The following is a 13,104-nucleotide window of genomic DNA, read 5'->3' on the forward strand; positions in this document are numbered from 1 at the left end:
CATATGTATCTTTTCCATACATGTAACCAGTAAAACATCAAGGATCAAACTCAAAAACAACACGATTATCAACTCAAGATACCTAACATGATCACCAAAAATTTCTAGGTCAAATTAGTACCATTGAAATCCTTGCAACGAGTGATACATAAAAGCCGAAAGCACATTCACTGAAAGGCAAATACAGAGAAAATGAACACCAAATAAATCGCGTGGTCATTACAGAGAGATAAAGATGAAATCAAACTGATCCAATGCCTGAAAACAGTTTCAAATTCAAAAACAGGAAGTCAATTCACCAAACAAAAAATAATTACCAAAAACGATCTGATATACAAAACAAAAAATTTCGAAGTCAATTCATATTGATTTTTAGATACAATTGAAAATGCGCAATATATCAATTTAATAAGTTAAAATAATAGATGTTTCAATAAAGGTTAAAAAAAACATAGCTGAAGTAGATATATATTACTCGAAATCTTAGATTTTATATGGTTTAGGACTTGCATAAGAGGGAGAGAAATAGAGGAGACTTGCCTGGTTAAGCTTGGTGAGAGAAATGAGAAACGAGGCTGTTTGGCTGGAAAGAAAACTGGCGAACGAAATCTTCAGGAGGAGAAGAAAATGTTAGTTCTTGGAGAACGGAATTTCTATTCAAACGTGCTTAGTATTTATAGATCTGATAGTTGAAAGAAGCGGGAGCAACCGCGAGCGATTTAAGTTACCGCTTCCTCTGCAAACACGCGCCTGATTAAGTGGGCTAAAGCCCGTTTCCTAGGTAAGTTGGACCGTTTGTACATATTTTCATTTGGATTAGCGTTCCTGGCCCATTTTCATTGATACTGTAGGGCCAATAATAAGGGAATCTCAGCACAGAAAATTATAGAGTAGGTGAGGATTGCGGGGTTTGGTGGGCAGGAATGGTCCGTGCATGCGTTGTCTTTTTAATAATTTTTCGTTTTTTATTCGAATCAAAGGCAATGCGAAAGGAATAAGATTGAAATCAATTACTATGGATATGTCATTCATAATTTAAACATAATCATAAAATATCAACAATTAATTAAATATTGTATTATATATTCTTGAGAGTAAGTTCAATATGCTATTGTTCATCAATGTAAGCCTTACAAGAAGAGAACTTCAATGTACAAACTCTTTGCAACATATACTAATCTAGGGTGTGACTCTTTAACCAAAATTTTGAACATTCCTATTCAAAACATAACCTGATAGTATCCATATTCAAATTGCTACCCACTATACCACTTGCGAGTCGAAACCAAAATTATAATGCAGGGTTTCGGAGACTTGACAATTTCACTCAATTTCTGACTTTTACCGCACTACACCAACCATTCCCCAGTGTTTCAGCTAATGACAAATGTCTGATTGATGACACAAATTTAAGAAATGTATTCTCAATTACCCTCACGCCAGGAGCCAAAGTCAATATTCAAAGTGGAACAGGATGAACAAGCAGTAGTTGAGGGAGGGAGCTTGAGGCCAAGGCATATGGCATTCTCCACGTTTTAGCCTCCAACTTCATTAATCAACACCAACCATTTGACGAATGCATCCTTTTTAAACACCACAGCCAACACCAACCCTGGAACTCCCTTTGCTCTCTCCCTAACCAAAAAGAAGAAAAAAAATGAAGGTTCAAGTCACAGAAACCGCTCTAATCCGCCCTTCCACTGTACCTTTCGCCGATGACCACACCCTTGCTCTCTCACACCTAGACAATGACCACAGCCTCAACGTCACTTTCCGTTACCTGCGTGCTTACGTCAACAGCACCAACACTGATCGCAACCCTTTCCAGGTCATCTCCCCAGCCATCGCCACTGCTCTCCACCACTACTACCCTCTGGCGGGCTCTCTCCGCCGTGCCAGCAATGGTAGGTATGAGCTTTTATGTCAGGTGGACCAAAGCCTACCACTAGTCAATGCCAGCGCGGACTGTACATTAGAGTCAGTAAATTACCTTGATGACCCCGATATGAATTCAGTTGAACAACTGGTTCCTGATCCGAGCCCGGAAGAAACGCTGCTCAACCCCTGTGCTTTACAAGTGACGGTGTTTAAATGTGGTGGGTTCACTCTTGGGGCGGCTATTCATAATGCTTTGTGTGACGGGCTTGGTGCAACCCAGTTTTTCTGTATGGCGGCTGATTTGGCACGTGGAGTGGACCAGATAAAATTTCAGCCTGTCTGGGACCGAGCTGCTCTTTTGGGTCCAAGAAACCCGCCAAGACCTGAAGGTCCAGTTCGGGAGTTTTTGAGCTTGGAGAAGGGGTTCAATCCGTACAAACAGGACGTTGGACATGTTGTGAGGGCGTGTTTTTACGTGGAGGATGAATGCTTGGACCAGCTCAAGTCCTTGCTCTTTGAACAGTGTGGTCTGGGTTTAACCACGTTTGAAATCTTGGGTGCATATATTTGGCGGGCCAAGTAAGTTAAAAATGTTTGGTGATTTTCTGTAGGGCGTAGCAAAGTTACTTGCTATATACAGTTACTGTAATTTGATTTGAAACATGATGGTGCTCAAATTCGGAGTTGAATTATGATATTATGATGATGATGATGATGATGATGATTTAATCAAGTCCAATTTGAGTAACTCTATTACATACTTGTTTGATTTCAATTTCGAATAACAAAATGGAATTGACTTATGTTAAAGTTAGAATATTGATCATTGAATTTTGTGATGAAGTCATGTATGTATGGTGTAGATTGTAGACTAAAATTTATGGCCGGTGATTCTCATTGTTGATATAAACAGAGTGAAAGCCTCAAAGAATCCAGGTGATGAGATAGTGAAGTATTCATATTTAATGAACATCCGCAAAATAGTAAAGCCACCACTGCCTCCTGGTTACTGGGGCAATGGCTGCGTTGCAATGTACGCAAAGGTCAGCGCCAAGGATCTGACAGAGCAGCCTCTTTGGAAAACGGCAGAGCTGATTAAGAAGAGCAAAAGCAATGCCAGTGATGAATACGTGCGTTCTTTCATTGACTTACAAGAGCTGCACTATGAAGAAGGCATCACAGCTGGAAAAGGAGTGAGTGGATTCACAGATTGGAGACACTTGGGCCACTCGGCAGTAGATTTTGGTTGGGGAGGTCCTGTAACTGTGTTGCCGCTTTCAACCAATTTCCTCGGGAGTATGGAGCCTTGCTTTTTCCTGCCTTATTCTTCATCAAGTACGGGCAAGAATAAAGGGTTTAAAGTTTTGGTGAGCTTGTGTGAGACTGCCATGCCTGCCTTCAAGGAAGAGATGGAGAAATTTAGTAGGAAAGAATTTGACATTTGAGCTGTGTCCTGATAGCTGCAATGTCGTTTCTGAATGTAATTTATATCTGACGCTTGGCAGAATTGACACCAGAGCTTTGTCTTGCTTCTTTTTGTTTGCAACTTGGCTAATAAATCCATTTTTCTTTTGCCTCTGTAAGTCTGTATTCAATGTGGCTTTAATATTTCCTTACCATAATCTAGACGTTTGGGTTTTGAATGAATCGTATCGAGACGAGGGTGAGACGCCTATTATTGGGTAATTTGATTAATTGTACGAAAAGGAGGTAAAGTGATAAAGGATAGCATTAAAGAAAGGATCACCACGGCTTCCCTGTCTCTGAAGGCAATTCCAGACCTCGTTTTTAGCAGTTAAAAAGAAAATGTAGAAAATGTGAGATGTATATATAACAGTTCTAAAGATTTTTCTGGAGAAAAATACTTAACTGTATAATAAACCTGAGATTAAACCAACAAACCCTATAATTCTCAAAAGCTTTGTTTTATTTGGTTAGTAATAACATACTGAATAAAAATAAAGAATTATTTCCGATATTTATTAAAATTAAAAAAATAATTTTATAAATGACATTATGACAAGATAACAAAAGCAAAGGCAAAGGAAGAATGAAATCTATCTTCTTATCCGCAACCTAACAAACCAATAAGGAGCCATGTCAAGCTGAGAGAGTCAAGCAATCACTTAAAACTGTGACACAGACGGACACCACTCACCCCAAAGTAAGAAAGAGAAAAAGCAAATACAGTTGGGTCATGGCGTCTGTATTAGGCACATCCTCAACCGCAATCTTAGCTTCTCGGTCTCTCGTTACACCTTCCTCGAAGCCTGCCATTCCCTCTATCTCCATTGACCCAGGTACATTTCTCTGTCGAACTAACTTAACTATGCACTTCACTTTTATCTTCTTCACATCCCAGTTCTGATAGTATGAAACCGATTAATATAAGGGGTAAGCTTTGGGTATTTTCTATGGGCTCAGATTTGACACTTTTTTTGGTTGTACAGGGCAGAGTTATGGGAGAAATTTTTATGGAGGGTTTGGGGTTCAGGGAAGGAAGGGAAGGCCTCCATTTCATGTTGCAGTAACTAATGTTGCTACTGGCATTGACTCTGTTGAAAAGGTATTTAATTAACTTTGTTCTCTTCTTTTAATTCATGCTGTTTTGAGATCAAACATTCATTTGGTTGTTTAGAATCTTTAGTTATAAAAATGGCACCTTTGGAGAGTACCTGTGTTGTTTATCTGAAGAAAGTTTTTTTTTTTTAATTTTTTTATATTTCTGATTGTTCCTTGAAGAGTTGTGTATTTGAAGAAAACATTGTTGGGCAGGAGGATATAGAGTTGCATAGAAGAAATCTAAATATTAGCTTTTAAAACTTTTGTGACTGAAGATAGTGAACTTAATGATTTTCAGGCTCAGAAGCTTGATGCTAAAGAAAGCCAGAGACCGGTTTATCCATTTGCTGCTATAGTAGGACAGGATGAGATGAAATTGTGTCTTCTGTTGAATGTGATTGATCCCAAGATTGGAGGTGTCATGATCATGGGTGATAGGGGAACAGGGAAATCTACAGCTGTTAGGTCCTTGGTTGATTTACTGCCTGAAATCAGAGTAGTTTTCGGGGACCCGTATAACTCAGACCCAGAAGATCCAGAATCAATGGGTATAGAAGTCAGAGAGAAGGTTACAAAAGGAGAGGAACTGACTGTTATGATGGCTAAAATCAACATGGTCGATCTGCCATTAGGTGCTACTGAAGATAGGGTCTGTGGAACCATTGACATTGAGAAAGCACTCACTGAGGGTGTCAAGGCATTTGAGCCTGGGCTTCTTGCTAAAGCTAATCGAGGGATTCTTTACGTGGATGAAGTTAATCTTTTAGATGACCACTTGGTAGATGTTCTTTTGGATTCTGCTGCTTCAGGATGGAATACAGTTGAGAGAGAAGGTATTTCCATCTCACATCCTGCACGGTTTATTCTGATTGGCTCAGGTAATCCAGAAGAAGGGGAGCTTAGACCACAGCTTCTTGATCGATTTGGAATGCATGCTCAAGTGGGGACTGTAAGAGATGCCGAGCTTAGAGTGAAGATTGTGGAGGAGAGAGCTAGGTTTGACAAAAACCCCAAAGAATTCCGCGATTCCTACAAGGCGGAGCAAGAGAAGCTCCAACAGCAGATTGCCTCAGCTAGGAGTTCTCTTTCTTCTGTTCAGATAGATCATGATCTAAAAGTGAAAATATCCAAGGTTTGTGCTGAGTTGAATGTTGATGGATTGAGAGGAGATATCGTGACTAATAGAGCTGCAAAAGCTCTTGCTGCTCTAAAGGGAAGAGATAAAGTGACTGCAGAAGATATTGCCACTGTCATCCCCAACTGCTTGAGACATCGTCTTCGGAAGGATCCTTTGGAGTCGATTGACTCTGGTTTACTTGTCATTGAGAAATTCTATGAGGTTTTTAGCTGAGAGATGCATGTATTTTCTTTTAATGTATTTCAGCTGCTTCCAAATTGTTTCCTTAGTTTTGATCATCGATTTTGCTAGCCTCTCTTTCATAGAATCAAATATTGTGGGACATTTAAACCAAAGTAGATTCTTGGTCTATCATGTGAAGGAAGAGTAAAAAGAAGGGAAGAGTGCTGTGAATGAATACTCTGTTTAGAATTTCTGCTGGACTGTAACTTTTGAAGATGCTATGATGCATTGTTTTCTATAATGCATAGTTGATTATATGCTCTTTGTTCTCAGAGTTTAATAGGTTAATTTCTAACCCCCTTTGGTTTGAGTTTCTTCCCTTCTTTCCTTCTTTAAACCCATTATCTGTTATTGTAATTTGTCCTGCCATCAACGGCCAATTGGTGGTTTTTTACTGCGTTGAATTCAATACTATTGTCGGCAGTAATAAAAAATGGCTTTCCAGACCACATTGATGTCTTGATCATCCCTTTAGATATAGTGCTATAACTTCAACTCAAAACCAAGGCCTCAGCATACAGTATATGAGCAGCATGAACTCGTGGTCAAACTTAGCACCACTTGCGTATGCAAAAATATACAAATTCCATCAAGACCTGAGGATCTTTAAAAAAAATTCTTATGCGTGACAAATTGGTGGCACTGGAATTGCTTCATGACATTGAACTTCATTGCTAACATATAATTATAAACCATTCCAGGCAAATGCATTTCACCCGAAAATACACTTGTTAATATCCTGTTCGTACGATTCAATCTTCCAACGATATGTTTGTAAAAGAGGCAGGTAGGAAAGTTACCCTACAGAGATGGTTATATAAGAAACCATGAAAAATTCTATGAATTTCACTGCTTAGGGATGTCCGTACTAAAGGCCATATCCCAGAATTTCGGCCTGAGCTCTAGAAATGCAGGTGGCCGCTGGTAAACAATTGACGCAACCTTGATCAAGATTCCAGCCGTTAATGCCCATATCACGTACCTTTTGTTTTCTGCTTCATAGTCAAAGTACTGGAGTAAATACTTTCCTCCCATCCATTCTCTCTCTTCTGCTCTCCGGTTTTCATCCTGAGTCCACAATAGGATAAACCAGGTAGGCAATGTAACAAGATTCTGTTTGTCAAACGATAATGAAGCCTAGGAGCAAAATCAAAGTAGAATACAATACCTTGAGAAACATTTCTAAAGGAGCATCAAATATCGCTTCCACCTCAGCTGCACTTGGAGCTGGACTGAATGCCTTCGCATCAGACAGTATAGCAACCACAGGGACGACAAGCATGCGACTCTGTGAACAGAAACCAGCTCCAAATTAAAGTATGCAATTGCAGTATTTATCATTTCCGTTTTTCAAGCAACCTGAAGATGCTGAAGGACCTCAAAGCTGCCAGAATGAGATTCCTAATAAAAGTAGTTGCAAAATCCAACATTTGAACTCTTCAAACTTCCTTGTATTACCAAAGAATATTTTGCAACGGCCATAGCCTATAGCACATCTGCAACATCAATCTGGCAATAGTATTTGAATGCAGTCTCACACACAGTTACTACATGCATTTTGTACAGCTTTTATAAATATAGCAGTCAAAAATCGCTGATTAAAGGTGTGATGAGTTTAGATCCCAGGTTTTACTTGCAACCACCAACCTTTTTCACCACAAATGGGATCCTTAAATCTAAATTCTAATTTACTCCACGGCATAGTGAAAGAACAGGTTAGCCTTGAAACGTCTTCACATTTAGCTTACCAGATTTCCCAATTACTATCAGAAAATTTGATGGCAATAGAATTAATCATTAAATGAGGCAAATTAAATTCCTTGCGAAATTAGGGCTATACATAGAATTTCGAAACCAGATGGCAGAATTCGAGATACAGGAATTAACCTTGGTAAAAATTGGTTCAAGAACAGTAACAACATTGACAAGCGAAGGGTCCAAGCCAATCTCTTCGTTTGCCTCCCTCAATGCAGTCTCTACGTCATCAGCATCAGTTTCCTCTCTTTTCCCTCCTGGCAATGCAACTTCTCCTAAAACCAAGCACACCCCAGTCACTCTTTTATAACACACCAAAAAAAGATCGGTGTCAATATTCATCATCACAACGTAAAGTCAACCGAAAAATATTGCGGAAGTACCAGAGTGAGAAGAGAGAGTCGATGAACGTTTGGTGAGTATCACACGGAGATCATCATTGTTTCCTTGGAAGATACAGACAAGAACTGCAGCTCTCTTGAGCTTTGGGGGCTGGTAGTGATCTGTAATGCTGCTGACAGATTTTTCATCGGAATTTATTTGATGAGAAACCGATTCAGTTGCAGTTTCTGGGATTTGACGAGGAGGAGGTTTATAATGGCGAAGCCGCTGAGCTAAGGTTTCGAGTACATCAGATCCAAGTCCGGGATTGTTGCAAGAACCCATCAGCTTTCGAGTTTGAGAGTTTTTTCCCCGTTTCCTCAACTGTTGGTCTGGCTTTGTTTGGTTTCTGCTTTATGCTTTTTACAGTTGCCTTAATTGACCGTAATTATGAAGTTAGTTAAAATCCAATAACGAACCACCTAATAAAGGAATTGATGCTCTGCATCAACTGTGACGACTGTTTAATTATGAAGCTGGTCATAATTTATTACTAGTATCATAAGAAATTGGTAATGCTTTATTTGGATTGCTTTATTAGAAATTGACTTAGAGAATTGCATAAAAATAAAAGAAGCATGCAATTTGCTCACTTTCTTCCATCTCTCTTTCTCTTCCTCCCCCATTTTCTTTCAGCAAATGTTGAAAAAAGATATGGAAAGGACAGAAAACTGGCCTAAAGAATTAAAAAATGCCCCAATTGGACTCATCTTCGATTAATTAGAATTATTATTATGTAGATTTGAGGTACAAGCCAAACTTAAAATTCCTGGAACTATTCAACGCATAACAGTATTATTGTCCACAACTCTAGGAAACTTGAACTTGGGACTCTGTTCCAGGAAAGCTGGTGGTCGCTGGTAGACCACTGAAGCAGCTCTTATCAAAATCCCAGCAGTTAAACCCCATATTAAATACTTCTTATTCTCAATTTCATAGTCAAAGAAGTGAAGGAGATACTTCTCTCCCATCCATTCTCTCTCTTCTACGCTTCGGTTTTCATCCTGAACCAAACAATTCCATACACAGATTTAACAAGGGTTACACAATTTACAAGACTAGAAAGAGCCAAAGAGGAAAACCTTAACAAACATTTCCAGGGGAGCATCGAACACAGCATCCACTTCAGCAGGATTTGGAGTAGGCTTGAATGCCTTTTTGTCATTAAGTATGCCAATAACAGGAACTACTCTAAGGAGATGCTGCACGGAATGCCAATAATTTGTAAATAACTGAAAGCCAAAGCAGAAAACAATGTAAATTTCAGCTATGCTATGCTCTTTATACGATTTTAGCCAAAAGGTCGAGCAAGGTAGATCATGTATTTCTATAGCACAAGTAGTCAAACACAACTCTTCATTCCAACCTCCCTCATTTCATGCAGACTTGATGGTTGTCAGATCAGACTTAAAAAGATCATACTGATATTAATTTACAAAAAAACATCACTTTATGTTCCAAACAAAATTTGTCCATCTAGTTATGCCACAGGGACAACTAAACAAGTTGGAACATATGCAACATTTTAAGCTGAAACACAATCCCATGTAATAGTTCTCTTGCATCAACGACAAATATTACTTGTTGTGTAATTTATCTACACAGCAAGTAACTACCATGACACACAAAGAGGCTAGTCCACATTAAGAAACGTATTAGTACAATCTTTTATTTTCAAAGTAAACCAAAGTATCTATGCTCAAAGGACCGCTAAAGTCATTTCTCCGTCAAATGATTCACATAGAAAAATTCAAATTATTTTAAGATGTCTATCATTCAGAGAAAGAACCAACTGTCACACTCACACATGATACTACCTTACATAACTTAGGTTGGAAGAGTTATTACTACCATTTGATAATGAAAAAAGCAATTAAATTACCCATGTGAAAAATCATGCTTTGATCAGATAGGCAGCTCATATAAGTTAAATGACACTTTCTTTCGTTTCCAGTGTACCAGCTTTGTGTCTCTCTTCTAGATTTTCTGGAAATTTTATTGTCTTAGTATTAAGTATCCCCACATAAACACCTCTTTCCAGACATATCCACGAGTTTCACATTTTACAGATAGAGAAGGTGTGAGAAGGGCAACTTCTAAAACTTTACCCTCAGAGACAGAGCTATACTGATATGCGTTTATAATATCAAGTGCTTAGAAATGATAGATTTCTGAAAATTTTTCATTGGATAACAATTTTAGGTCAATAAAATTGCTGCACACCTAACAGTCTATCTCGCATTACAGAAAGTCTCCTTTTCTTTTATGCTAAGTTTGGAATGTTCAGTTTAAGACAGACACCCACAACACCCTCCGGCCTCCGACAAGAACTTAAGTCTGAACTTCCTACAAAAATTACCATTTGAATATAATAGAAAAATGTAACAATCACCCAAATGAGAACTATTAAAATTAAACTAATGCCATATACCAGGTAGAAGAATGATTGGTGAAAATGCTAAAAAGAGCTTAGAAGAAATATTTCAATACCTTAGACAAAAATGGTTCAAGAACAGTTACAACATTTACAAGTGAAGGATCCAACCCAATCTCTTCTTTAGCCTCTCTAGTAGCTGTGTCACCATCATCTTTGTCCCCCTCCTCTGCTTTCCCACCTGGCAATGAAACTTCCCCTGCAACAAAGTACCAAAGACACACTAACTCAAACAATTAAGTCCCATAACAAAATCATCAGCACCATCAAGTCTCAATCAAGGAAACGATTTCATCTTGATTTCACTCCTTAATAACCTTGTTAGTTCCTAACACTAGAAAAGGGACATGTCTGCAGTGAGCCCCAAACATCCAGGAAACTCAATTGATGACGTCAGGTATCTTTACAAGGGCAACATTTCTGCTCTTCGGCTTGAATTTCTTACTCACCAAACAAAAGGTAACAAAAAAGAAATTCAATCCACCTGAGTGACTAGACAATGCAGCAGTCGAAAACATTCGGTTCCCAACAAAGAAAAACATTAGTTAAACTCAATCTCAAAATCAGCATTCAACTATATTTGAGTAAAATTCACCCTTCCCTTCCCAAGAAAATAAAAAGTTTCATTCTTTTCCGTTTATTTTCCTCAAAATTTCCAATTCAACCAATCAAAAGCTCATGTCAAATCCTCTATCCCAGGTGAGTAAACAATTCAAAGAAACAAAAAACAAAAATTTCATTAACCAATAACTTTCCAATCTTTAACAAAAGAAAAAGAAAATCAAACTGACCCGAATGAGTAGACAGTCTTGAAGACCTCTTGGTCAATATGACACGTAAATCCCCAGCATCCCCTTCAAAGAGACAGATCAAAACAGCAGCTCTTTTAGGTCTAAACTTTTCCGGGTTTTTGGCAACTGGGGTAACAGATTCTTGGAAACCCACTTGGGAAACAACTTTCCCTGCGGCTTCCTCCATGATTTGTTCCTCGTTGTCGTCCAAGGAACAAGTTGGAGGCCTGTAATGACGCAGCTGCTGGGCTAAGGCTAAGAGTCTCTGTGATGAATTCGAAAGTGATCCTCCATTCAAAGATGTTGATGAAGCCATGAGCTTGACAAATGGCGGAGACAATAAAGGTAGCCTTTTTAGATTTGAGAAGATCATGAATTCTGCATGGTACGAATTTGTACAACAGGGGAAAAAAATTATTGCTATTTTTTTTGTTAAGAAGAAAAGCGATTATTGGAGTTTAGGCGGAAGATTTAATTATAAAAATGAGGTAAAATACCCCACCGTAAGGTATAATAGAAATTTGAAAAACTAAAATATTTTTTTATTAATTTTAAAAATTATTTTTTAAAAAAATAAAAAATACCAATTGGTGCTCTGAGTTTTTTTTTTCATTAATAAAAAATTAATAAAATTATAAAATAATAATTTTTAAAATTAATTAAAATAAAATTATCTTTTTATCTTTATCAAATCATCAAATTGATAAAAATACTAACTATTTGAATTAATATATTTATTTGAAAACTAATGAATTTTCGTAAAATTTTGATCATAATTTAAAAAATAAAAATATTTTACCTTAAAAATTATAATGATTTCAATATTTCTTTAATATTATTGGAAAGAAAATATATACTAATGACCTATAGTAAAAGGAAAAACATTTGTTAAACATAGATATTATTCTTTTAATTTCATCATAAAGGAGAATTGAGCATACAAATTTTAAACAAATTAATGCATAGTGTCATACCAAGGTCCAAGCTAAATAGTATTATTCTATTTTTAATACATGATACTATTATATGAATGACTAATAGGGAATTAAAATCGTTTTGGGATTTTGTTTGTATTTTGTTGGTGAGTGACTTGCTACGATATTTCTCCTAGCTAAAAGGTGAAAGCCAGTTCTTCAATCCTGCGATGTATTGAGCTTTGTCGTTTATTGTTTATAAAATATAGTATAATTGAAAAAGTAAACAGTACCAAATTGTTTTTTAATAATTACAGCTTCTACCTTCCAAAAAACACTGAATTTGGGTTCCTTTCCTTGTGCTTCCTGTAGTATGAGTCCTCAGTGAACAATAATACTGCTTGTATAGTGTCAATCACTAAATAAGAAAATCGTAAAACTTTACATTGCTTTTAATCTGTAATATTGTTTTTTGAAATAAAATCATGAAATCAATAAATCTAAATGAATAATATTTTATAAAGATTGATGTGGACTGTGACACTTTGTCAAGAAACATGTCCAAAAGAGAAAAAAATTGTTCAAACTAAATGAATGAACGTTTAACCTGTAACATGGCTCGCTCAAACCTCAACAGGCCTAATCCTAACCCCTTTCTGGAAGGTTACATCCAAAGTCGTCTTTACAATGAGAGGTGAGCCACACTCCATAAATGGCAACAAGAAGCTATCAATCCATACAAAACTAGGCAGCTTCTCCGTATTCATAACACTATGTTGGTGATTGGATAAGCAACAGAACTACCCCAAATAATTGAGAGCGCCTATGCTACTTTTCCTGGTGATGACTGAAGGAGCCCCCATCTACTAGTTAGTCATAACTTCAGAAGTTTAATTTCATTAGCAAGGGCACTAGCGAGAACAAGGGCTAACACCAAGGGGCCTCATGGGAGCTGGTTGTCTATCAAGAATCAATTAATTACTTGGCCCTAAGCTGTCAATTACAGATAGTGTCTTCAGGATAGAGCTG

General features: G+C 37.4%; 4 protein-coding genes across 5 annotated transcripts; 2 read left to right on the forward strand and 2 right to left on the reverse strand.

The window, feature by feature from the left end:
- The first annotated feature begins 1,429 nt into the window (after positions 1-1,429).
- LOC18596738 (HXXXD-type acyl-transferase family protein) lies at positions 1,430-3,461 on the forward strand. The gene is made up of 2 exons (XM_007025391.3): positions 1,430-2,457; positions 2,792-3,461. Exons 1-2 carry the CDS (start codon positions 1,658-1,660, stop codon positions 3,321-3,323), a joined length of 1,332 nt encoding a protein of 443 aa, XP_007025453.3. The 5' UTR covers positions 1,430-1,657; the 3' UTR covers positions 3,324-3,461.
- A 479-nt stretch (positions 3,462-3,940) lies between these two features.
- Positions 3,941-6,072, forward strand: CHLI1 (P-loop containing nucleoside triphosphate hydrolases superfamily protein). Its single transcript, XM_007025392.3, has 3 exons — positions 3,941-4,178; positions 4,329-4,444; positions 4,739-6,072. Exons 1-3 carry the CDS (start codon positions 4,076-4,078, stop codon positions 5,789-5,791), a joined length of 1,272 nt encoding a protein of 423 aa, XP_007025454.3. The 5' UTR covers positions 3,941-4,075; the 3' UTR covers positions 5,792-6,072.
- Positions 6,073-6,437: 365 nt separating this feature from the next.
- On the reverse strand, positions 6,438-8,358 carry LOC18596740 (nudix hydrolase 11-like). Of its 2 annotated transcripts, none has more exons than XM_088807567.1 (4): positions 7,939-8,358; positions 7,688-7,854; positions 6,969-7,088; positions 6,438-6,868 (listed from the first exon to the last, which is right to left on the reverse strand). In XM_088807567.1, the coding sequence occupies exons 1-4, from the start codon at positions 8,219-8,221 to the stop codon at positions 6,647-6,649; spliced, it is 792 nt and encodes a 263-aa protein (XP_088663693.1). In that variant the 5' UTR covers positions 8,222-8,358; the 3' UTR covers positions 6,438-6,646. The 2 variants fall into 2 exon arrangements, with proteins under 2 accessions (XP_088663693.1, XP_007025455.3); XM_007025393.3 differs by having other exon boundaries at positions 7,688-7,830; positions 7,939-8,335.
- A 262-nt stretch (positions 8,359-8,620) lies between these two features.
- On the reverse strand, positions 8,621-11,622 carry LOC18596741 (nudix hydrolase 15, mitochondrial-like). The gene is made up of 4 exons (XM_007025395.3): positions 11,162-11,622; positions 10,427-10,569; positions 9,019-9,138; positions 8,621-8,940 (listed from the first exon to the last, which is right to left on the reverse strand). Exons 1-4 carry the CDS (start codon positions 11,532-11,534, stop codon positions 8,716-8,718), a joined length of 861 nt encoding a protein of 286 aa, XP_007025457.1. The 5' UTR covers positions 11,535-11,622; the 3' UTR covers positions 8,621-8,715.
- Between the last annotated feature and the right edge of the window lie 1,482 nt (positions 11,623-13,104).

The sequence above is a fragment of the Theobroma cacao genome, chromosome 6, assembly GCF_053813885.1.
Source record: "Theobroma cacao isolate CCN51 chromosome 6, ASM5381388v1, whole genome shotgun sequence".
Lineage (NCBI taxonomy): Eukaryota > Viridiplantae > Streptophyta > Magnoliopsida > Malvales > Malvaceae > Theobroma > Theobroma cacao.